Source organism: Magallana gigas, chromosome 3 (assembly GCF_963853765.1).
Source record: "Magallana gigas chromosome 3, xbMagGiga1.1, whole genome shotgun sequence".
NCBI lineage: Eukaryota > Metazoa > Mollusca > Bivalvia > Ostreida > Ostreidae > Magallana > Magallana gigas.
The window spans coordinates 22,760,852-22,788,420 of record NC_088855.1 but is presented as its reverse complement, the minus strand read 5'-3'; the positions used below and the strand labels follow the sequence as shown (position 1 = coordinate 22,788,420).

Here is a 27,569-nt window from a genome sequence, read left to right as displayed (position 1 = left end):
AAGTTATTTACAAATGTGATATTATACGAATGGACATATATGTCATCGCCAGTAACCGCATGAACTTCCTTTGAACATCCCGACTCGTCTAGACTTTCACTGCATGTGCATTGTGTGCGGTCAAGCGGAAAATTATTTCTTATAGTATAGTGTTTGGTTGCATATTTCACCTTTGTAGCAAGTGTTATTAATTAATTAATTTATTTATTTATTTTAGAAAATAATAGAGCGCCGGGGAATCGCGGGAGGGGTGGGGTAGAACGGTAACCGTTACCCCTCAACATATCCTCGTCGCATCCGCATTGCTATTAATGTGATCAATGTATCAACTTGAAAATATACCATTCAAATGATTACCACAGTTTGGCTTAAAAAAAAATAAACTATTAAAAAAATGAATTGGACGAAGGATGAAAATAAAAAGGACAAATTATTCCGGGATTGTTCTTTCGCATGGTTATTATTTTAAGTTTTACAAACCGGAACTTATTTACTTGTGTATTATTGCGCAGTATATATTCCAAGTTTAAGGGGGTCCAAGAAAATTAAATAATTGATAAATTGCCAGTCATACTAAAATAAACGGCAACATAAATAGTTCAGCATATAGCTATACAATTTTCACTTAATTCATTAACATATGACGATAGCCATCTGTGGAGTGATATTAGACACAATGACGTAAAAGGCACTTCCTCCAATATGGATGTTAGTGAGCGACGTGTAATGATGCTGAGGTTCACAGTGTTTGTATTTTTACTTATTCGTGTAAATGGACAAAATGTAGCTGGAGGAGCTGCAAATATACACCCTGGTAATAAAATAGTCAATGAAAAAGCAGGCGACATTCATAGAACAGGAGCAATTGACGAGAAACATGCTGCCTCTCTCCGTAGACAGACTCATCAACCAATTCCACCAGTGGATAAAAGTAAATTGAGTGCCGCTAAGCCCGAAGGTGTAAAACCTCCAGCTATTAGGCTTTCTGAGACTAAGGAGTGTGCAAACGATATTATAAAACACTGTAATCCGAAAATATATAAGAATAATTTCGCCATTCTGGATTGCTTACAAAATGACTTGAAGGTAAACACGCACTTCATAGGATTTTGCATGCTTAATTAAAAGAAAACAATGACATTTAATATGCTAAATAACGCAATTGATATTCATGAATATGATGCTCATGATGTCATGAGTCAATTACAAAGTTGAATTTTGTGAATGGTGTATGCCATTTCACTTCTTCTTAAAAAAAAAGTGAAATGTGTGATATTTTATACTTTGCAAATATCAGTTATAACAGCATTGTAAATGATAGTGCGGTGACTTTTGGTATGGAGTAGAATTTAACTTAGACATATATGGATTCATTCATTTTGTCAACCTGTTGTCAGAAAAGTTTCTTATAGCATACTACACTCACCCAAGTTTCTGCTTCCCCACTTTTTGCATAATATCTCAGTAATTAATATGTAAATGGTGTGACTGTTGGACCGAGCACAGGTTTAAAACAGTGCAATTTTATTTTAATAAAACAAAATTTATTTGAATCACACACAGTAGGATTCGCCTGGTTGCCAACTCAAATCATTAGCCAAGTTAAACTAAACATCCCATGCTCAGTCTACATTATTTAAGAAATAAACAACGTTATTTAGTGAACATGGCGTTATGAATAGCAATTGCTCTGCTGGCATATTCCATGATGCGCGCTAGCGCATTATGGAAAATATGCCAGCAGAGCAGTTGCTATTCATAACGCCATGTACACTAAATAATCGTTGTTTATTACTTATATTTGCATTTTACCACTCGCAAATACCCTGTATTAGCCTTGACCTTAACTTTTAGCTATTGCATCAAAATTAATCATTCAGACTGTAATGTATCTTTTTAATTCACATAGATTTGTTAACAGAATCAATGATATGTTATAACAGTAATTCTTTTAAAATATTATTAATTTATAAGACAGGTTTTAATATTAAATACATCAATTTTATGGAGTTGAAGAAAAACACATCATGTATCGTATAGTGGTTTAAAATCTAAAACGTCATTGAAAAGTATACGACGTCAAACCTTTATGACGTCATAGTATACACACGGAGCAATTGCATTTATAGAAAAAAAATTGCAGTTCCTCCGTATGGACTTACAGTGGGAAAGAACAATGCATATGCAAATATTACGTCATGTTTCATAAGTAACAGATACAAGTTTTGTCTCTGTAAATAGTGGAAGAGGGTTACGTGATTCTGAAATTTGTTTATTTCTTCTTTCATTGTTTATCAATTTAATTCATATGTTGACTACTGCGGTAATGAAATTGAATACTTTATTCAGTATCTAAAATATCAGTTCCTTGATGTTGATATTTTTATTTTCCATCTGGTAATTTGATAAGACATACCTTAAACTAGTCTTGTTTCTTTATTAAAGCACTATTGAAACTTAATCTGGTTTCCACTTTAATTTCTTTTAATTTAAATTACCTTCAATTGAAACATTTTTAATTGAGTTTAGGGGCAATTAACGTCAATAAGTGCCAGTAAGTCAATGATTGAACTAACTTTTTAAAAACAAAATGATGGCCAATATGGCGGCGCCAAGGGCTGGAAGAAAATTCTTTAGCCCCTGATTCAACTCTCATTTTCACTGATACCATTAATCCTTGCTTTGTCCACCTCTCGCTGCGCTTGGTATAAAAACCTTTGTACCTAAATTATATTCTTCATTAGAATGAAAATAGTTCAGATTATCTGTTATGAAACACTCCCTCTACAACTCCAGGTTTCGATACAAAACCAAAAATGGAAAGTCTACAGGGAATTTGCATTGCAAAAGACATTAAATTAGCCTGGATGATAATATTAAAATATTGTGCAAGGTGTCCTGAGTACTTTTGAATGGATATAAGATGTTAACATATCCTATTTTAAATATCCTAATGATGTTTTATCGTTCCTGTGAAATTCTCCCCGTAAAAATAGATGATATATTGACAAAGAAATCTTGGATTTTTCCCCTTTTATCAATTTGAATTGTACTTCATTGACAGATATATTTGTTTTAATAAAAAATCATTATAAAGTGATGGAAGAAATCACTTTGGACAGACTATAAACATTTAATTTCAAATGTATTTGACACACCTTGTAAAACAATTGTTTCTATGAATATGAAAAATGCTGGTCAATTTCACTACCAGTGTGCACAACTGAGGGAATGACAACAACTACCAGGGAATTTACAGTTTGAAAACATGTACAGTGTGCATCGCATAAATGTGCATCGCATAATTTCCTTGTCAAAATCTTTTACCTTTGATTTAGTCCAATTTTTAAAAATTCCCTTGCATATTTTAAACAGGGTTATTTTCGCCCTGTGTAATTTTCGCCCATATACACTTGCAAAGAATGCAAACGGTTTCGCCTCGTCTTGAATTTGCCCAGATGCAGTTGTGTTAACAGAAATATTATTTGTAATATAGAGTTGGACTAGTCTTAAATTCGCCCTCTGGCAATAAGGGCGAAAGGGGCGTAAATAAAACGGGGGGCGAATATTTCACTGTATACAGTATTTGGGCATATGTTTTATACCCCCTTTTGTAAATTTTATAGATTTCTGAAACATAGTCCCCAGTACTGAATTTTCCTTGTTTATTTAGGTTTACAATTAGAGTGAAATATATTCCAACAACTTACAAAAGCAGAGTTGGGGTCAATTACTTTGAAAAGTAATTAATTACTTTCAAATACATTGACAATTTTATCAATTACTTGCAATTACAATTACATTGATTTTTTAAAATGTTATTAATTACTCTCAATTACTATGATAAATGTAATTAATTACATTTCAATTACTTTAGTTTTATTTTTTTAAATCTTGAGAACATATACATATATTAACGACATTAAGATATACAGGGCTTTATGTACGGTTATGTTTTTAAAGGTTGTATAGTTCAGTTCAGATCAGATTTCTTGAAAATTTTCTTTAACATTAAATTCATTAAGTACCTTTAAGTTCATTTTTGGTTCTGAATAATATTTTCTCTATAGTGAATTAATTTTTATTCACATATTAAAAACTATGTTTATTAAGAAAGTACAACTTTCGGCAATGCAGCATATCAGTATATAAATAATAATTACTATAATTCACAAGAATAAGATATTTTGATTCCCTTGAGTCTAAAATCAATTGGGGTTCTTGGGTATTGGAGGAGTTCACATCTCCACAAAATTAGATCTTTACCTATTGCCCTGGGCAGTGTGTTCATATGAAACATTATGGGACATTTAATTATTGTATAAACAAAAGTCCATGCCAAACATGTATAAAATCTATTTATCATTATAAGACACCTTTATTATATTTTAAACTTGGAAAAAAGTAATTGAGATGTAATTGAAAAGTAATTGAAAATACACAATGTTTTTGGAATGTATTTAAATACATTCAATTACTTGTAATTGAAAAGACAGACTCAATTACTTTCAATTACTTTGAAAAATGTAATTAATTACACTCAATTACAAATACTTTTTTCAATTATCCCATCCCTGTACAAAAGTATTTTTTTTTTAAATTTAACGTGTACCTTAATCAATTTTACTTTACATCTGACATAAAAGATCTTGTTTGTATATTTGGTATTGTGACCTACCACCTGTTGAATACATTGCTGACTCATGTGTGGTCAATCATTTATATATTCGATTTCCAGTAACATGAGTAAAGCATGCACATGTTTCATGTAAAAAAAAATATCACAATTTATTAAGTTAACATAGAAAAGGTAATGAGGTTATGAAAAAAAAATTTTTATTACATGAAATTGTCCAAATGATACATTGACAAGGCAGGGTTATGGCAATTTTATGATTATAAGAATAAAGTAGGTAAGTTTTAAGATGACTGAATGAACTCATTATAGTTATAGTAATAACAACAGCCAATTAAAATGTCTACCATTCAGCTGAAAATCAAAGATAACCTGAAGTACTTAAAGACTGTGATTATATTTATTTTTTACATTGATTAATGTACAGTTCACACATTATGAATATGAAATTATTTCTATTTTTCTTGTTTATTTTTAGATTATGGATGATCTATCATCAGATTGCCAGCATGTAAGTAAAAAAAAAAAGCCCAAAAATACACAGATGTTATTAAAATGAATTTTTGAATCCTTTTAAAATTGCACATGAATCTAACCTTTCATTTTTAGTATATTTGGGTATACAAACGCAATTTAACAAAGGATGACAGATTTGATTACGCAGCTCAAGAAGTTTGTAAAAGCGAGTTAAGTCAGGTGAGGTTTCATTTTGTTCCTTAGATGGGTATGTATTTGCTGTGTTATTTTAAAGTACTGATCATGGTATCTAGCTATATTGTAAAAGTTTCAAATAACTCTTTCATGCCTGTATAATATAATTAAAATGTATCAGAAACCTGATCAGAATATTCACACGTATTATGTAATGTCAGTCAACTTTATTATACCGATATGATCCTTAAAATGGATACAAAGTTTATGAATGTTAATTATGTTTATTCTACATTTGTCATTCCATTGACAAGTAATTTTTTTGTTTATGTTCAACATAATCATCTTCTTGTGTTGAAGATCCATGAATGCTCTCAGCTGGAGAAAGGGAAGGGTTTGATCATCCCATGCCTTGTCGATAACATTGAAAACGTAACAGGCAACTGCCACACCTATCTGGAGAAAATGGCCAGGATTGTGTTCAGTGACTATAGACTGATTTATCATTTTGTTGACCAATGTTCAGTAGACATTGAACAGCTTAAATGTGGGAGAATTGGCCCAGCAGATGAAAACGTAAGTCAAGTTGAGACTCTGGTTTGAAATTTTTAGGAAAAATACAAATATTGGGTTGACTTCTGGCCTTTTGAATTTTTGGTAGAAGGTCAATGTCACATCATTTATTCTGATTATAATTTTATGATATTTATGTCACATGATTTATTCAGCCATCGATGCCATACACCATAATTACCTTTACCTTTTATGACGACATTTTCTGAGAGTCCTTGGTATTAAAAGGACATGGTCATGATTTTGGTCAAAAATTATTTTTCAGATTTTAATGTTTACAATGCTTAAATAAGGCATATTTTTAACTATCTACCAGAATTTAAGTGTCATTCGTTGAGTTATAAGTGAGTTACAGAGCTTACAATTCTTTACTAATTAAACAAAGCTTTTGTTTACATTTTGAATGTTGAAGTGAAAAATCCAATTTTAGACCTTAAATGAATGTGTTAAACGTTAAGAACTGTATATATAGGCTAAAAATGAATAAGAATATAGAAAATCAGCTTGGAAATTTTTTTTTTACTGGTATATTGAACCTACATAAACAAAAACAGGGCACGAGCCTTGTTTACATAACAAAGAATTGTGAGCTCTGTATCTTGCTTATAACTTAATGACTGACTCTCAAATTTCATTAGATCATTAAAAATGCATTTTTAAAGCATTGTAAAAAAATAGAATTTGACAAAAATGGTGACCGTGACCCTTTAAGACTTTACAGGACCTAATGGTAGGTAGATTGAAAAATCAAAGAAATTAAGATAATGTGTAAAAGAAAGTTTAAAAAAAAAATTATCATTGAATATTTTCCTTCATGTTTAGGATGTACATACCCAGGGGAAAACTTTAGAATGCCTGGCCAACAAAATTGGTGATTTGCATGATGGATGCAGGAAGCAGTTGCTACGAGTGGCTGAACTACAGGCGGACGACTACCATTTAGATCGTCAGCTGTACTACGCCTGTCGTGAGGACAGGGAGCGACTCTGCGCTGATGTCCCGGCCGGCGGAGGGAAGATTTACGAATGTTTATTCAAACACAAATTTGACAAGATGATGTCCACACAGGTTGGTACAGACCTTGTGGATAATTTTCTCTCTTGAAAGTTCTTTATTTATATATATATATATAATTTTAAAAAAAGAAACTTTACAATTCCTATTTGTTGGCACATTGACAAAGTCAATAGTTAATAAAACTAAAGCACAGATGATAGCTTGAAATAAAATTTTTTTTTTTTTTAAAGAATATATTGTGTTTAGATAGTCTTGAGAATTTTGTATGCTATTATTCTCTTTTTGATTCCAGTGCAAAGAAATGGTTACCATCAGACAGAGGTTAATAGCTGAAGATGTTAAAGTGGAGAAGACATTCTACAGTGCCTGTCATAAAGATATCAAAGAACATGGCTGCAATAAAAAGGACAAAGTGGCAGAGGGAGACTTCCGAAGAGCCAACATTTTACTATGTTTAGAAAATGCCATCAAAACAGGTAAAATTCAAAAAGCACAGAATTTCCACATCTTAAGTTTCAATGGCAACAGGGGTGCCATGGTGTATATTCAAAGGTTTCGTTGACATTTGGGGGCATAAATTTTCATTGATTGAGTAAATTTCTGTTTTGAGGATAAATGCCCTCTTTGACATTTCTTATACAAATGATTGATTTTGTCTTTAGACTTACAATATGCTTCAATATACAATGTAATTTTGAATTTGTTGATGTACCCAACATAGAAACGCCCCAAAAATCTATATTAAAAAAATGATGAAACCGTGATGATAAAAAAATTTAACAGCAGCTGGTTGAATATGCATTTGTTAGGATAGATGAAAGATACAGCATTTTGTAAGTCCGTATTGATTATAAATTTTTGCAGAAAATTATAAATACTAATCACAGTGGTTTTAGTTGAGTGTAGAATATTTCATTTTATTGGAAGATGGTCTATTATCATGGTCTATGTAAAGCAAACCACAATGGTTATAGGGAATCTACAGTGATTAAACAATTTTTTTAATTTCATAACAATCAAAGGGCTTAATATTGATATGCATTCATTCTCATTTATCAAACCTGTCTGTTTAATAAGGGATGCATGTAGGAACTGATTTTTATCTTTTTTTTTTTTTTTAAAACTAGAGCAAGTAATCAGTAACGAATGCCAAATAGAAATGGCAGAACTACGGCAAGATTTGATGGAGGACTATTCGATCAGCCCAGAGATTTTGAACGACTGTCACGCAGAGATACTGGAATCCTGTGAAAAGGGTCTCCAAAGAGGCGGCAAAACTATTCATTGTCTGATGAACCTCGCTCGCCCGGCAAGGGACCAAAGGAAACACGCGGCACAGTCGGAGATGTCACCCAAGTGTAGGAGAGCTGTAAGTTTCTCTTTCAATCTTACGTTAATTTGGTTTTAAATTTCTGATTACAACTTAGAAATGGTTTTCATTTTGAAAGCAAGAAGAAAAATGCACTTTTTTGCTGTTTTTAAAAAATTGTTTGTTTGTTTGTCGTAAGTTCATAGCTTGAAGCAAACTGTTGCCCTGAAATGGCAAAGCTGAGATGGGATAAGCTGGCACTATCATTTATATGTTTGTTTTATAATGGATAACGCATGCATACTATTATGATTGATATCACATCAATGTGCAATTTTGTGGTGATGTTTTAGTGTGTGATTAACAGATCACTACATGACATGTTGATTTTTTCACACACAGTTGGAGGCGTTGATTCAAGAGGCTGACCCAGGCAGTGATTACAGAATGGACAAGGTCCTACACATGGCCTGTGAACCCGTCGTACAGTCAGGTTGTAAACACGTACAGCCGGGAGATGCCAGGTAACCTGGTGCTGAAACCAGAGAGAGAGAGAGAGAGAGAAAGAGAGAGAGAGAGAGAGAGAATTTTGTATGTTTTTCTTTGCTCATATTAAAGATATTCTAAGCGAAGTTTTATTTTTTCAATAGACACATTTTCAAATAATTGAAAGTTTGTTAAGGAAAGCATGCAGGTATAACCATTATTCTAGTCATGAATATTGAATATTCAGTTTAGAATATATTACATGTAATCTATCCACACTATGAAAAACCAAGAGAGAGAAGTATTATGAGAGAGAGAGAGAGAGAGACAGAGAGAGAGGAGAGAGAGAGGAGAGAGAGAGAGAGAGAAGTGTTACTAGATTTTAACCTGCTGGTGATGGTTGTAGAGTGATCAGCTGTCTGATGGACCACCTGGACTCGGAGATCATGACTGATGAGTGTGAGGAGAGACTGATGGAGATTCAGTACTTTGTAGCAAGGGACTTCAGGTAATGCAAACATCAAATAGGTCAAAAGAACTCAATATATACTTTGTTGCATTCCTTTAGAAACCATACAGTCTGTCACTTACTGAGAAGACTTACACTGAAATATATGTCCTATTCTCCTCTCATAAAGCATTTCTTAGAAAAGCTGTTTATTAGATTTGACTTGATTAAATTTCAATCTCACACTCATTTGTTTTTAAAGATTTGTTGATTTACCTTTAAGTCTACTTGATGTCATATTTAATATCACAATATGCACATCAGAATTTTTAGGAATGTGGAACTGAATTCAGAATTCAACATCATTCTATCCACTTATTAACAGTGTACCAAAGTACATGTATACCTACTTGTCATTCCTTTAAAAATTATTTTTCATTGATAACAACACATACATGTACATGTATAAGTAATCGTGTGGGGTTCAAATCTTTTATGACTATCTGTTAATTTCAGTGTATTTCTAATTAAAGTTACTGCAATACATGTGTATACTTATTGACACGTATTCTTGTTGGAAAATTCTGAAGAAAAAAATACAATAAAATCAGGCCATGAATGTCATAATGATGATTGTTATACTTTCATGTTAAATACTGAAATCTGATTGGTTAAGACGCAGTTAATAATATTTACTAATACCCTCAGCGTTAGCAACGCACTTGGCAACGGGTAACATTAAAAAATGTTACATGCGCGAAAATTATGCGCGTACGGTTCGCTGTAGAATTCACGTTATTCCTATATAAAAGCAGTAAAATTTTCTTAAAAATTTAAAAAAAGACATTCAGTATAACAAAATAAATAGTGCCTGTTTGGGAGGATAACAGTTGAAATTGACACCCCTCGAAAATCATTGTCAACCTCCGCTTCGCGTCGGTTGACAATGGTTTTCTCGGGGTGTCAATTTCAACTGTTACCCTCCCAAACAGGCACTATTTATATACTATTTGTGATCTAGTAGTGTCATTGTCTTGTTCATGCTATATCTTAATATAGTTATTTATTTTGCTGAAATATTATGACCTTCTAATCTTTTTGTTCCTGTGATATGTTATCTCTTAAATCTTCTCTTAATTCACAGTTTTACTAAAACAAATTTAAAAACAACATCACTAAACATATCCAGAAACAAAAATGTGCAATCTCTACAAAAAAAAAATTAATTGTGCAACTGACTGCATTTGTAAAAGACCTCCTCAGTAATGTTAGACAGTTACAGTCGGTGCTGTTTTGATAAGCATTCTAAATTTTTGAATTTTGTAAATGACAAAAGATTAAAAATGCAGATCCATAACAAAATTCCGAAAGTTTGCATTACGGTTTAATAATGTCAGTAAAGTATGATTTTTGTTGAAATGCAAATGTGCTTTTATAGTTAACTATTATGTCAATGATAATGACAATTTATTTCAGTAAGAACCTTCAAAAGTATAGCTAGTCTGCTCAGAATCTCAGTGATAAGATTACAGAGTTTAAAGTGGAGGGGGCCAGTAATGGAGAGATTAGAATTTTGTTGCTTTTGTAAAGTAGTCCATTAGCTGTTCCCTTCACTCTTTAACGGAATTGGGATTGAATAGTTGATAACTATGAGGAGGGAAATAATTGAAGCCCATGTTTATAATTATACCCCCGCTCCGAAGGAGAGGGGGTATACTGTTTTACCCTTGTGTGTTTGTCTGTCAGTCCGTCTGTCTGTCTGTCCGTCCGTCCGTCCGTCCGTAACAAAAATTTCTGTCGCATTTATCTCAGCAACTATTTATTGCAGATGCTTGAAATTTTAACACAGTGTTTGTTAAGGCATGCCATATCGTGGGATATATTTTTGTACCAATCGGACGTCAACTTCCTGTTAAATGGCGACTTTGCTTATTTTTTAACCAAAATTTTCAAACAAATTTTCGTCAAAGATTTCTAAGCAACTATTTATCGCAGATGCTTGAAATTTTTACACAATATTTGTATAGGCATGCCATATCGTGGGATATATTTCTGTACCAATCGGGTGTTAAATGACGACTGTTTATTTTTAGCCAAAATTTTCAAACAAATTTTTGTCAAAGATTTCTCAGCAGCTATTTATCGCAGATGCTTGAAATTTTAACACACTATTTGTTTTGGCATGCCATATTGTGGGATATATTTTTGTATAAATCCGACGTCAACTTCCTGTTAAATAATGACTTTGTTTATTTTTAGCCAAAATTTTCAAACAAATTTTTGTCAAAGATTTCTCAGCAGCTATTTATCGCAGATGCTTGAAATTTTAACACACTATTTGTTTTGGCATGCCATATTGTGGGATATATTTTTGTACCAATCGGAGGTCATCTTCTTGTTAAATGAGTTCTTTGTTTATTTTAGCCAAAATTTTCAAACAAATTTCCGTCAAAGATTTCTCAGCAGCTGTTTATCGCAGATGCTTGAAATTTTAACACACTATTTGTTTAGGCATGCCATATTGTGGGATATATTTCTGTACCAATCGGATGCCAGCTTTCTGTTAAATGTCGACTTTGCTTATTTTGCATATTCACATCAGAGCGGGGGTATCACTAGTGAGCATTGGCTCACAGATATCTTGTTTTGTATGCTTGAGATTTTTTTGGGGGGTGGGGTGGGGGGGGGGGGGGGTAACAGAATTGCCATTTATATACTAGTAATTGTATAACTCAGTGTGAAAGCTTCAATGCTTAGCTTTGTAGTTTCAAAAACATCATGCTTATACAATTTTTTGGATGACATCCAGAAATGGAAAAAGAGACAAAAAAAATTGCCCACAATTGATGCTAGTTTGTTCACTCTTTGATTTTGTGCTTCCTTTTTCACAACACTTTCATGATTGACTCTAGGAGAATTAAGACGTAAAAACTAGTTAGAAAAAGATTTTTTGTACATAGCATACTGTGGAATCATATAAATTCATGGGTGTCAATTTTTAGTGGATTGTTGGTTATCAGATAACTCTTTCTAAATTTGTTTTTAACGAGGATGTCAATTCGTGGGGAGGGCTACCCACAAATACCACAAAAATTGAGCCACCATGAATTTTGATGATTCCACAGGAATTTTTTTGATACAGAATTTAATACATTCTCCTTATTTTACTTTTATGATATACACAAAGTATTTACCTATCACTTATGACATAATATTTACACAATTGTTTTTGGTTATACATGACATTTAGTACTCATCCTACTAGTAGACTTGTATTCTGATGGTCAAATTTAACACTTGACTGTTGTGTTCACAGTGTTTATACTAGATTTTTTCTGCTTCAGTGCACAGCTATCTGAAAGTAAAATAATTAAAAGATATCAATTCTGAATGTCAAATGATTTATAACAATAAAGAGCACTTTGGTATCCTGAACGTTTTCTCTACCGTAAATTTGTATTAGAAACAAATCTGCTCAACAAATAAGACACTTACCAAGCCATGCCAATTGGATTAAATATTATCAGTCTTAAAATTTCCTATTGAAATCAAAACCTAGAGTGTGATCTTTTCTTCAGCTTGAAATAATGGCCCATGCATATGCTTGTTATAAATGCATAACTGGTACAGAACAATTTTTGATAATCTTTTAGTTTCTAAAACTGGTAACTTCCAATATATAGACCTGAAGGCCTAAAGAGAGAGTGTGATGTGTGTGTGGGTGGGTCGGGGGGGGGGGATGGATTTGGAGGGGAAAACCTAGCATGGAGTAAGTCTCAAATTAGGGGTATAGAATATAAATTTGAAGGTGATTTACAATGAATTGAGTTGAAGGGGTATGTGTTCTAGGCTGGACGCAGCGTTATACAAGAGGTGTCATAAAGATGCGGAGAGACTCTGTCATGCCCCTGAGTGGGCTGAACCCAAGTCAATGCACCCTAACAATGGACCCCTAATACTGCCGTGTCTCTATCGCTTCATGAAGGAAAATGACTCTGGTCATAAGGTGAGGCCCCCCGACGACGATCAAAAAGGTCTCTGAGCAGTACCACACCATAGCAGTATGAATCTTGTGTTTGTGTTGATCAGAAGCTAACCAGATCTTGATACTGTGGAATCAGTATTGTTCATGTTGGACCAAAGTTTGTGGATTTCTTCGGTCACTCTAACCCATATTCAGCCTTGTGAAAAAAAATTATTTTGACATTGTAAATGATTCACTGAAACTTCCATATAAACAAGTTTCCCACAAAATTATGTCCCCACAAACCAGTTTACGAATGATTTACCAGCGAAATGACGTCCCCATGAAACGGTCATTAATTGCTCCCCAAGGACACACTGACTCCCCCATGAATTGAATATGATTCCACAGTAATAAATCGTCAAAGCAGAACAAAAAATGGTCAAAGTAAATACAAAGACTCGGCCCAACAACACTAGACATTTGATGATATTGCTGTGGTGTGTCACTGTTCAGACCTGACTGCACTCTGCGTCTCTCTGCTGGCTAGTTGTGGTGTCTGTTCCGGTGCTTTTGGTGTTAGTACCGCTAATTTTTTACCAGGTATATTTACATTGCAGAGCAATTTATTGCCTTTCAAGCAAGTGGTAATAATACAAAGTGTCTCTTTGATATACAATTAGAGTACCGCAATGGTAAAGATGTGATCAAATTTAACGAAAAAGTATTAAAACTCAGTGGTATTCAAATTGTTCAAGATGTTTATTATGGCATGATACTGTCTAAAATTAATGCTACTAGACACTTTTTAAAAATAAATACAGAGATACTTTTTATTACACCCTTGCATGTTTTATTCCAGAACCTCTGTGTTAAATGCTTTTCCCTAACACTAACATTTTTAACAGCCTGCATGCTTTGTTAACACAAATGGACTACCACATCACAAGTCATTTTTGGCAAAGTGAAACAGGGAGGGCTAAAAACTGTCTTATAACAAGGGTCGGTAATGCAGAGTTACGGATCTTTTACCCCACAGATTAGACCAACATTTGTTCAGTAAATGTCGACGCAATGCCAAGGAGCTCTGTGGAGTCTCGGGTAACTGGATTCAGGATCGATTCAAAGACGATAAGAAAAAGGAATATACCGTCGCATGCTTGTACAGGAATATCAGACAAGAAAAGGCTGGGAGAAAGGATCAGGCTAATGAACAGAAAGGGGTATACTCATCACCACTGTTTATACAAGTCTTTCAATCTATGTTTCTGTCTGATGTGAGTTTCATTTTGTTAAGGATGGAAGCATTTGAGCAACATGCAATTCAGGAATAAATATGAAGGCTCCAGCAAACTTATGGAAGAACTGGGAATTTCTTTTTTAATATTCCTGCATGTCTAAGCTGCCTTTTCCTAAATTTCAGCAACCAGTATTCAATTACTTGATCAGTTGATTTCATTGTGTACTATTAAATAGGCACTTATAAAAGTTTTTTACATATATAAATCTAAATGTATTTCCTTCCATTGGAGATTCATTTTTAACTACTAGTCTTTTCAATAAAGTGCAGATAAATTTTGTACATGTATGCAAGAGATAAAGAATCAGGAAAATGCCTAAGTTTAGATACATAAATGTATTGCTAAATGGAAACATGTAGATGGATAAAGGACGTGATTGAGTGAACGTGCAGGGGGTACACAGGACAAGCACATTTTATAAAACTAAGGCTGAAGTACTGAGAGATCCTGTGTTTCACCACTGCCACATCACTAACATTACTGATGACCCTTTGAATATTTCTGAATCAAATAAAGTACCGGTATTATGTTTATTTGAGGTTCCACATGTACATTCCTTGATGATTTTTTACTAATTTCTCACCACACACTGCCAACCCATTATTTTACTCTGTTAAAATTAGTCTGAAAATTCCATGTGTAATTGGGTAATCCTGTATTTTGGGAATGGAAGCAATTAGAACCATAACTGACCAAATATTTTGTTTTTGCTAAAGATTTGTTGCATGTTGGTGATTCGTCTTAACCTGCATGCATGGCAGTGCTTTTGACAGGCGGAGGAAAATAAGTTGTTGTACTTGATGGAAATATCTGTGATACTGTGAAACCACTTTGATTTTATTTCTTTCTGCTGCTTAAATAATATAATCAAGTTTTCACAATAAATGTATTTTCAGTTCACTGCATTAACTTTTTTTTACTGAAAATTCTCTAATGGTTCAAGTTAACAGTTTGAAATGAATATAAAAACCTATTGATGTAAATATGACATGAATTTTCATTTTGTCTCAAATGAGTAATCATCTGATGATGTACCTGTAGGTGTCTAAACAATGCAAAACCGAGATCATGCGAGTCATGAGACAGAGAGCTCACAGTGTGGATTTGAGGCCCGAGGTGGAGCGAGTCTGTCTCAAGGACCTGGGGATGTACTGTTCAGACATGGATAACCCAGGCCCAAACCAGGTAGGTTAACTGTTATCTATTCAACTATGCAGGTAAGAGATATACCGTAACTGTCACTTTGATGAAAAATAAACCTTTCTTAAGGTGGAATAACACATCATCACAAAATGGCTGACCTCTGATTTAACCATTTCGTTTTATTCAGAGGATTTTATCGACAGCAACATGCAACTCAACAGCCAAGTGGATAAAGTGTTGGGTTTGTGATCTGTACATCCCGATTTCAATTCCTACAGGGGCTTTTGTTGTTTCTTACTGATTTGAATTTTTTAGACATTTATTTTTCATCCTCAAACTGCAAGGTTTTTTTTATTATTCGACGTATCTACAGTGTATTTATCATTATATCTTTCATATTCAAATTATTTAATGTTAATGACATTTTCCAGGTGTGATATTCCACCTTAATTACTGCCAAGTTTACTGAGATTAGAACCATTTTAACAAGAGCTTGGACTTTGGGTAGTTGAGTCAAACGGCAATGTGACGTAGTCCTGTCTATTTCATTGTAGGCTTCTCAGCCATGACTCTTTGAAATCAACAGGATTTGTCTGGCTTTTGAGCAAAGACTACGCAATCGGTGTATATTTCGCTTGAAACTAGCGTCATTTTAACTTGTTTTGACGCAAGAAATAGATTGTTACATCCTACTGAAAGTCCAAGGTCTTGTTAAAATGGTTCTAAATGAAAAAAAGGGACAAGTTTGATAAGATTTTAAGAAATACAAGTGTATTGCATTGTGTATTGTACATTTTATAACAATCTTTAGGAGATCCAGTGTTTACAAGAGCATTTAGACACCTTGGAGGTTGAGTGCCAGGAAGTGATCGGGAACTTCACGGAGGACGAGGATGAGATGCCAGAACTAGATGTCATCCTGATGAAGGCCTGCACCCCCATGATCAACAAATTCTGTGACACGGTATGTGCCAATCAGGCGGTCCTGATTTCATTGAAAATCGAAATGCAACTTAAGAGTCTTTGGTATTATATTTCATGCACAATGTTTGATTTTTTTAAAAGTTCAGTTCAGCATATTGAAGCATAAATAAAAATTATAAGAACTCATTCATTTTCTGAAAAAAGTGTGTTTTTTTTGCACAAGTTGTTATGCCAAGTATAAGGATATGAGAAAAAAAATGTATAGTTAAATTAATACAGTTCAATTTAGATCTTGATATGCTAACAAAACTGCTGTTACTGGGGTAAACTTAAAATCAGCTGTTGACTGTTACACTCTATCTTCTTATCTACTTGTAAATGTCCTTGGTGCAGTGTAGAGGTACATGTTTGACCAGTGTTGTGTTACTTTAACAGGATGATGGACTGGAGGGAGATGACACAGACAACATCATGGACTGCCTGATCAGGAACAAGAATAAACCCAGAATGGACGAGAAATGTAGAGCTGGCATTGAGCACCATCAGCTGGTTAGTCTCTGTGTAGCACCAAGCTCTCTATTTTTTCTGTCTTGTCCAAAAGAGCTTGTTGGAATGTTTGATGAAAAACCAAAGTACCTTGTACTTAAAATCAGTACAATGTATTTGTATAGTCCTTAACATTGTAACACATGAAGGTTTAAAAATCCTATTTCAAAAGTAATTGGCAAATTGTAAATACCTATATCTTTTTTAAATGATAAATTGTTAGGCATTAATGAACTTTTAGTTCAGAATTTGACCATGTGATGCTGTAAGTTTGACTTAATTAAAGATCAGAAGGTTAGGATTTTAATAGGAAACATGGAGATTTATGGAAGTTAATTAACTTTATTATCGTATTGTTCATTTGTAACTACATGCATTAATGATATTGTCAATTTTAGATCTCCATGAAGAATTTCCGATTTGATCACAAGTTCAAGGAAGCTTGCAAGCGATCTGTTTCGAAGTTCTGTAAAAACAAAAAATCCAAGTAAGATTGAGTATAATCATTTTAATTACATGTATTTGTTTCTTAAGTTTAAGGAGAAAAGACTTCATGATATTAGATTTGACCTCAGAATGGAAAGAATGACTGTGTTCGTGATGCATGAATTATGATTCTCTTTATTTTTTTTTTAACAGAATTGACGTGATTTCATGCCTCAGTGAACATGTCCGAAATGATACTTTGTTAGAAGAAAAACATCGAATTGATAAAGTATGCCGAAAGCAACTTCGAGCAGAAGTCTTGGAAAGGGTAAGATTCCATTACCTTATTCTACTTTACATTTATGTTAATACATGTATATTGATATGGAAAACACAATGACATAGGTTGGTTTGATTATTTTTGAAATGTTACGTATCCTTCTTGTAATGATAATTGCATTTAATGGTGAAAGATCAGTTTTATATTTATTAAAAAATAATTGCATTCTGAATTAAATCTTCTTAGTACGAAAATAGTATACAAGTATACCTGAAATTAAGTATGAATATGAATTTGTAGATTATTCATTTGTGTGTTTTTGATACAGCAAGGGACAAAGTTTTATTTGAATAATAAAACACAAAAAAAAAACCAACTCTCATCTTGTGTAAAGCTGTGTTTTAGGCTTGACAAAAATTTTGTAGGGTGAGGATATTCGATTGGACGAAAAACTGGTTCAGGCCTGCCACAATGATATGGAGGACAGGTGTAAAGATGTGGAGAAAGGAAATGCAAAGGTTAGAGAACTGGTTTTGTCATTCGTTCAGTTAAATTGGAAAACAAGACAGTAAACATAAATTATTTACAGTTGTACTTCGGTATCTTGAACACCGATATCTCGAATACTTTGGATATGTGGAAGTGATTTTTAGGTCCCAAACACTTAAACTTTTAGTATTTTACCCTTGATATCTCGAATACTCGGATATCTTGAAGTTTTTAACCAGTCCCATTTAGTTCGAGATGACGAGGTTTGACTGTATTTTGTTTGATTTGTCTGGTTTGTTTTTATTATGTTATTAGTAAATGATTCTTTAAAATTACTACACTGTATAGACAAATGTGTCCCATGTAGATTTTTTGAGAATTTTAATCTTACCAGTGCTTTATGAAAATTTTGGTCAAGACAATCTAGATCAGCCTGCAGCAGTTGTTTTGATTGTACACTACTTGAAGATGCATATTGGATAACTGTCTGACATAAAATTTACATGTACATTGAATGTACTGGTAGTTAAATCATATTGTAATACTTATTCATTCTTGAACAGAACAAATGAAAATGTTGGGAATCTTATCTTTTTATATGCATGACCATGTGGTTTAGGATCACAGATAAAGCTTTTTTCTGATGACTTTTCTATTCTTGCACAGATGTTGGAATGTTTAAAGAGAAATCAGAAGGTTTTATCAAAGCCCTGTCATAAGCTCCTGTTTAAAAGAGAGGTATGTAGAGGGAAATCATCAGAGTTGCTACATCAATGTTGCTACATGTAATGTATGGTGCAGTAAAATCTGTTTATTAAGAACACAGATAAAGCTAAATCTCAGATATAATGACATGTTGTAGAGTATTTAGCAACATCTTTAACAAATCCTTGCAAAATTTAATGGTTTTAACAAATTTTGGATGTAGCAAATTTACAGATATAACAATTGATTTTGAGCCCCATATTAAATGTGAAAAATGATCTAAAAAATAGAAACCTTTTTAGCTCACCGAGACGAAGTCAGGGGGAGCTTATGCTATACCCTCGGCGTCGGCGTCGGCGTCGGCGTCCGGACCTGGTTAAAGTTTTTGTTGCATGTCCTGTATCTAGGCTATTACTTGTCCTATCTTCACCAAACTTGCATGGATGATGCATCTGGACCTACTTATGGACTTGAAAGACTAGGATGCTGAATCTGAGTCCTAAATTTCAGATGCTGGAGGAGGTTAAGGTTGTTGGACCAGGTTAAAGTTTTTGTTGCAGGTGCCCTTTGATAGCAATATCTTAGTTACTGCAGGTCCGTACTTCACCAAACTTGCATGGATGGTGTGTCTTACATGTATGATACTGATGCACCAGACAGGCTTGAGTGCTGAATCTGAGCTATAGGTTTCGGATGCTGGAGGAGGTTAAGGTTTTTAGAGCAGGTTAAAGTTTTTGTTGCAGGTGCCCTTTGATAGCAATTTCTAAGTTACTGCTGGTCCGTACTTCACCAAACTTGCATGGATGGTGTGTCTTATGATACTGATGCACCAGGCAGGCTTGGGTGCTGAATCTGAGCTATAGGTTACAGATGCTGAAGGAGGTTAAGGTTTTTAGAGCTGGTTAAAGTTTTTGTTGCAGGTTCCCTCTGATGATGATATCTTAGTTACTACTGGTCCTAACTTCACCAGACTGCTATGGATGGTGCGTCTTATGATACTGATGCACCAGACAGGCTTGAATGCTGAATCTGAGCCATAGGTTTCGGATGCTGGAGGAGGTGAAGGTTTTTAGAGCTGGTTAAAGTTTTTGAAACAGGTGCCCTCTGATGATTATATCTTAGTTATTGCTTGTCCTAACTTACCAGACTTCAATGGATGGTGCATCTTATGATACTGATGCACCTGACAGGCTTGAATGCCGAGTCTGAGCCATAGGTTTCAGATGCTGGATATGGTTAAGTTTTTTGGAACAGGTCACATGTTTAATAGATGATAGTACTATTTCAACTTGCATAGCTGACTAAACTGTAATATGAATGAATCACAGAGGAAGCTTCAGATGCAGAGCTTGATCTCCATTATCAAGGATGCTAAAAAATATATCTTAGTTATTACAGGTCCTAACTTCACCAAACTTGAATGGATGGTGTGTCTTATGATACAGATGCACCTGACAGGCATGGATGTTGAATCTGAGCCATAGGTTGCGGATGCTGGAGCAGGTTAAGTTTTAATTGCTAGTGCCCTCTGATGATGATATCTTAGTTATTACTGGTCTGAACTTCACCAAACTTGCATGGAGATGCGTCTTATGTATACTGATGCACCTGACAGGCTTGAATGCTGAATCTGAGCCGAGGGTTTCGGATGCTGGATGAGGTTTAGATTTTTTTGAACAGGTCACATGTTTTATAGATGATAGCTTGCATAGTTGATTTAACTATATTATAAATGAAACGCAGAGGTTGCTTCAGATGCAGAGCCTGATCTCCATTATCAAGGATGCTAAAGAAATCTCCTACCTCACTTAAACCTGCTTGATAGAAAGATGAGGTTGTTGTTAAATGATATAACATGATTCCTATGATAAAGTATTGTATGATATGAAACACTTTTGTTTAATATGATACAATATAATATCATATGTTATACTGTAAAAAGTTATATGATACGATATGATATTGTATCAATTTTTTTGATTTTTTATGATATGATATTGTATCATGATATTGTTTTGTATAGTATTGTATATAATGATCCAATATTATATTGTATCATACAATATTGTATAATATGATATTGGTTTCTTTAATTTACAATTATATCACGCGAAACTGTATTATATGATATTGTTATATTATATATTATCGTATCATACGATATTGTATAATATGATATTGGTTTATATTATAAATTATTGTATCATATGATACAATATGTATGTATGATATTGTATTATATGATATTTTACTTTATCACATTGTATCATTTGATATGATACAATGTTATATCAAATTATATTGTATCATATAATACAATATCATATTATGTATCAAATATTATACAATATCATACAATACAATATATCATACTATATTATACAATATAATATCATATGTTTCAATGTTATGATGTATTATGTAATATGATATTGTATCATATAATACAATATTGTATTAAATGTTGTATTATGTGATCAAATACAATAAGGTTTAACACAATACAATGTCATTTCATATTTACAATATCATCTTTGTTTATTGCAGTATTTTATTGTATTATATGATATATATTGTTAGTATGATAGGATGCAATATTTAATTTTATATTATTATATTGATTAATATATGAACATATGATTATCATACAATTTTTTAACAGATGATATCTGATTTTGTGTCAAAACAGAATCCATGAATATCCAAGATCATAAAGTATGATTTTCATATAATATGATAAAGGTGGTCTCATAGGGGTGATGCCTCGTCTCGGTGAGCTTTGTAATCTGTGATTACCTATGTTTAATTAATTCTTTATATTTTTAATTGTTAGCAATACCAATTAAAATAAAAGTTTTGTATGAATTTACTTTCACATGCATCCATCAATTTACAATCTAATTTTTTTAGGATTGAAAAGAATGTATTTTTATTTTTTTTTTTGCCTTGATAAGCATTAATTGTAGTCTTATGGAAGAAAATATATGTACATTTATAGTAAATTTGCTATACTGATTATAATGAATTCCTTATATGGATATATCAAATTGGTTATAATCAAATGCAGTCCATTACTGATCCATAGGACTTTGCTATAACCAAATTTTACTGAGCATGTACATAGAATGCAGTCCTGATGATTTTAAAGTTGGTCATTTTTAATTTTTTAGCAAGAAGAAGCAGTGATTGGTGACTACAAAGTCCATTCAGTTTGTAAAGCAATGATCAAAGTAAGAAAATTCAATGTTCAAGGTAGACATTTGCATGTTCATAAATGCATCGTTTTATAAATGGTAGAAAGAATTAGGTCATGTGAATCAGGTGTGCAGACTTAGAATAAAGCTATGCCTATGACCTGAGGGTAGGTCATGCATTTATTCTAAGGTCATTTAGGACATAATATCCCTTGCATGCAGGTCCTGTAAAGGGACCCATTCCGAATTGAAATTTGACTGTTTTTTCCCCAAAATATAATTCTCAAAATAACTGTGCAGTTTTGTGTTTTAAAAGATAAGATGCTGAATTTGTAGCTATGCTGAGTGAGAAATCCTGGTATATGTCATCAAAATATTTGATTGTTCTGTTAAGTGTGGTTTATTATGACGAAAACATTAATTGAATGATTATAAGTGTAATTTAAACAATAAAATGCTTTCTTTAGTGATTCATTCGGGATATGAAGGTAGCGACATTGCAGAAAAAATATATAGCTGGTTATGTAAATTTTTTCTGCAATGATCGCTACCTTCATAACCCGCATGAATCATCAAAGAAAGCATTTTATTGTTTATATTAACATCTTTCTTTTAAGTAATTAATACATTGATTATGAAATGTTTGTAAATTTTACTAAATTAATGTTATTGTAAATAAGTACGTTAGCTAAAAGAAACAACCAGGTTGCTGAAGGCTTCAACCAATCGATAAAAAAGAGCATGTCAATTTTATCCTGTCAGTTTCTTGTCCATTTCAGCCACTGTAGATTTCAACCAATCGATAAACGGGGCGTGTAGATTTCAGTCTGGCCATTTCTATAGAGCTATGAATTAACTATAAGTTTCCATAAGAAATAGAGGGAATAATACTTTTTAAATGTAAATACCGGTATATGCAAATGAAAACCAAGAAAACTGTGTAGAATTTTGTTTTTTGATAACTTGCATTGAGCCATATTTGTTGAACTATTTTTCCCAAAAGAGCAAATTTTTCGATGAAAAATTCCCAATTGAAAAAGGTCCAGGACCCTTTTCCAAAAAGGGTCATTTAAGCCTTGTCATTGGTAAAAGTCACGGTCACATCATCATCTATATGGTACATGTCCCACATAGGTTACTCCTTCTTGTTGGCGGGTTATGGTTCTTTCTGTATAATCAGGGCTTTAAATTTTTAAGTGAAAAGGCAAATTACTCATTCATAGATTTTTTTTTTTTTTTTTTTAGAGTGATTTAGATATTTTAATATGCCCTACATAAAAATCTAAGTGTTTAATTCTAATCAATAAAATGCTAAAAATCACCTCCAGTCTCTCCTTTAGTGAAAGCCATGATAAATTATGTTATTTGATGTAGAAAATCTAAACCGTTTATTATCAAAGTGGATAACTATTACAGATATACAAAATCTAGGCTTCATCACATCTATGTTTTGTGCATTTACATTTACTTGTGTACTTGTGCAAAGAAATATTTTTGTGACTACTTAGTAACTAGGAACAACGTAGATATAGAATTAAAATTGATTAGAACTGTAGCAAGAATTCATTTACCATATACAGACCTTGCTCATTGCTCTTCGTTAATTTCAGACATACTGTGACGATGATGATATGAAGGAGGATGAGATTCTGCCCTGTCTGAGAAAGCATAAAGATAAGCAGGAATTTGACCATAAATGCCGCGAACTCATTGTTAAAAGAGAAATAGCCGAAAACAAAGGTATGTGTTTGAAAAAAAATTGATTAAGTACAGTGTAGCTTTACCATGTATATGGATATGTACCGGTAAATTGTTGTTAAAATCTTGCACTTAAATTCCTTTAACAACAACAACATTAGATTAAGTTTAGAGTTAGTGCATGTATTACCCAAGAAATATCTGATTAAACGTTACAGCTGTGTAATGAAATAGTAACTCCATGTCAACTAAAAGAACCAAAGGGTTGTTTAGAATGCCTTTATTGCTGTGTGCAGTGTGTATACATTAATGTAGTGAATTCTTGGCAATTGCTTCTTTTTGTAGACTACAGGTTAAACCCAGAACTCCAGAAGAAGTGCAGAATGGACATACCTAAATTCTGTAAAAATGTCCTGCACACCCAGAAAAATGATGATGAGCTTCAGGGCAAAGTTGTCACATGTCTGAGGAAGCGATTCATAGAAAAGGTAGGAAATAGCACTGATGTCAAAGAACATTTGTGAAAATACATGTATGCAGATATAAAGATGCTTTCTATATTTGTTTCAGCAATGTTTTAAAACACAGCTTTTTTTTTTATATGATTCTGCAGAAATTGTCCCGAGATTGTAACGATGTGATCCGCAATGTCATCAAAGACTCGGCCCATAATTACATGGAGGACCCCGTATTGGCTTCAACTTGTGAAAAAGAGGTAATTGTATATTCATCAAGTATTGTGCGATATATTTTTTTTTTCATTTATTTTTGAGACATGAGATCACTAAGTCCATTCATTGTCTTTCTGGAGTATTCATCTATCAAAATTACTTTTGGTGACTCTGCCAGTAACATATTATACATTTACTTGTTTAAAGCAATATGAGCTGTATTTTTTAGAATTTTATTTTGCTGCAAAAACCTGCTAGTATGATAAGTCTGTCTGTAACTTAAACTTTTATGATAATAAAATAAGATTTGTAAAAATCATTAAATTTTGTCAGAGAAAGATTTCACTTATAAGGAATATATAGCCGATCAATATTTGTATAGGACGACAATAATTCAATTTTGCTTCAGTTAAGAGCTCTTAATGGCTTTTTCCACAGAAAATTTTCCACAGACTAACAGAAATTTAAAAACAATGATATTTTTTGTCATTTTAGTCAAAAATAACATTTTCTTTTTAAAACATTCCAACATGAAAATTGCAGCTCATATTGCTTTAAAGCTTAGCCTTAATAGCTTCCCTTAGTGAATGGTCCTCAACCCTAAGAATTAATTTAATAGTGCATAAACAAGACTGAATTTGTCAATGCATCCTATGCTCTCGCTAGATCATCAAATACTGTGGAGATGAACATGAGATGGCAATGAAACAGAACTCCGGGGGATTAAACAAGGTAGAAATGGTGCAGAGCAGCGATGGCAGTGGTAAAGTGGTGGAGTGTCTGAAGCAGAACTTCCTCAAGCGCATCATCACAAACGATGCCTGCAAACAGGTACTACCTATCTCCAAACTTCGTAGTAGTTAGTACTCCTGCTGTGGATCAGCTGGTTTCTGTCTTGTGTTTCGGTGGATAAATTGTTACAGTATCTACATGTACGTATTCCTCAGAAATTGAAAATTGAAGGGTATAACAACAGCAGAAGATTGTTAGAGGAGCAATTCTTTTGTAGGGAATGCCTCTTTTTGCAAAACAAGTAAAAATCAACAAATATGGCAAGATGACTCCGACTAAAGAGTTGTGTACATATGGTATCCTTACTTTGATGAAAATGTATATGTTCCGCCAGGGAAATGCTGTGCTATTTGATGCTCTTGTTCCTCTGTGTAACTTTGTTGTGACTTTTTTAGGAAATCCAGCGTGTGATACAGGAAGCCCAGATTGATATCAACATTGACCCCCTGCTTCACATGGCGTGTCAGCGCGACCTCCAAAAGTTCTGTGGTGACCTTGAACCAGGGGAGGGAAGAAGTAAGTGTCTGTGTACTGGTCAATGTTTGATATAGGTATATTAACTCATTGATTCATGGGCAGTGTTCGTTGAAAAAAGGAATCATCAAGTATCAATAGAAAGGGACTTGCTTGCTTAGAACTATTCAACCTATTATACAATTAGGGCTCTAATTTCAGTCTGATCTAAGTATTATCTTCAATTCATTGATTTTGTCCCAGTTAAAAAATCTGTGTGTTTTCCTCAATTACCATTTAAGATTAACTACCGGTAGTGAAATATAAAGGGAATAATATCATAATCCACATATTAATTAATTTTAATAAACATTTGTATATCATTGGTGCTTTGTTTTTGTAGTGTATGGAAGTTCTGAGAAACAAAATTCACACCTGTTTACTTCATTTTTAGGAATGGCTTGCTTATTAGCAGAGCTTGAAGATCATCCCAAACAAGTTTCCCAGGAGTGCAGAAAATTATTGGACAAGAGGAAACAGTTATGGGAGTTAGCAGCACAGGTTTGTTTGCCTGTAGAAATTAAAACTCGAAAATAAATTTATTCTATAAATTTTCAGTTCCAAAAGCTATCAATGAAAGACTGCAACATGAACATGCACACTTGGGTTGAATATTTCAATAGTTACAGTATTGAATGTAGAAAAGTTTTTGTCCTGTAATATTTTTTTATGTATCTAAATAAAGAGATATAGAATTTTATATAATGTGTAGCATTTTCAAGTTAAACATTTATATTTTTCAGTGAATTTATTGTGTAAATATGATCTACATATAGATATACATGTATATGTTTGATATTTCCACACACAAAAAAAATAACCAGTATGCTGATCTGAGTTTGTGTGCTAATGCTAGATCTCAGTCATTTCTTCTGATTTCTTTTCATATTTTTGCACACCTCATTATTGATAGGATACCGATTCATATACTATACTTCAAAAGCCAATTTTAAAAAAAAGTTGACAATTTATATTTTGACTGCTTCAGGGCAAACCAGTGGAAGGCTTCCATGATGTGTACCAGCAGATAGTGGCCTCCCCCTCCAAGAACTACTTGCTCTTTGTCATCTGCAGCATCATTGGGGTTTTCTTCCTGGTCGGCATTACCTGTGGGAGGGTAAGCAAGCGAGTGGCCAAACAGAACAAGATGAAGTAGAGAGCCCCAAGTCAGCACATTCCAGTCCAAAGACCACACAGCAGCATCTGTTCAGATCAGGAGGAGGGGTGTCCGTGCTTGTGTTTTATTTTTTCTTTCCTTCTCTCCTTTCTTTTTTTTAAGTCTCTTGTTTTACTATATTTCCTTGATACAGGGATCTTAGGTTGTTGCCTGAAGCTTGTCTAAAAGGCTATGTTTGGGAGAAATTCAGTTAAAAGTGCTGTTTGCATATTGTCATTTAAAATGCATGTTTCTCTTTAGTTAAGTTATTACCAATGCTCATTTAAAGCCATCTTTGAACAAAGGGAGAAATGTTTGAGAAAAAATGATTTAAATTACTTGATTTTTTCAATTGAGGACATGTACATTGTACTATATTCGAATCTGTTCAAGTAAAGGGAGTGTGTAATTTGCAAAGTGGCTCATCTCTGTGATTTTCATGTATGTACATGTATCATTATTATTGATTACAGACAGACAAATACTTGTATGTTATATGATAAACGTGTACAGGTCTATCTGTTTTACAATTCTCCGAGATTACATACCATAATGTTTATACAGTAAAACAAACTACCAACAGATAATTTGATAACAGTTATGATATCTAAATAATATGCTTAGAGAAACATTTCCTTTACCAGAAA

The 27,569-nt window shown here is 33.2% G+C and overlaps 1 protein-coding gene across 2 annotated transcripts; it reads left to right on the top strand.

The window, feature by feature from the left end:
* The first annotated feature begins 675 nt into the window (after window positions 1–675).
* Window positions 676–27,569, top strand: LOC105337751 (Golgi apparatus protein 1). 2 transcript variants are annotated; one of them, XM_011442622.4, is made up of 25 exons: window positions 676–1,086; window positions 5,115–5,147; window positions 5,246–5,332; window positions 5,648–5,863; window positions 6,683–6,928; window positions 7,170–7,353; window positions 8,005–8,246; window positions 8,589–8,710; window positions 9,079–9,180; window positions 14,124–14,307; window positions 15,427–15,570; window positions 16,340–16,492; window positions 16,888–17,001; window positions 17,397–17,485; window positions 17,638–17,752; window positions 18,130–18,222; window positions 18,860–18,931; window positions 22,069–22,128; window positions 23,703–23,832; window positions 24,136–24,278; window positions 24,404–24,505; window positions 25,128–25,292; window positions 25,649–25,769; window positions 26,161–26,267; window positions 26,755–27,569. In XM_011442622.4, the coding sequence occupies exons 1-25, from the start codon at window positions 703–705 to the stop codon at window positions 26,920–26,922; spliced, it is 3,576 nt and encodes a 1,191-aa protein (XP_011440924.3). In that variant the 5' UTR covers window positions 676–702; the 3' UTR covers window positions 26,923–27,569. The 2 variants fall into 2 exon arrangements, with proteins under 2 accessions (XP_011440924.3, XP_011440925.3); XM_011442623.4 differs by lacking the exon at window positions 14,124–14,307 and adding an exon at window positions 12,970–13,126.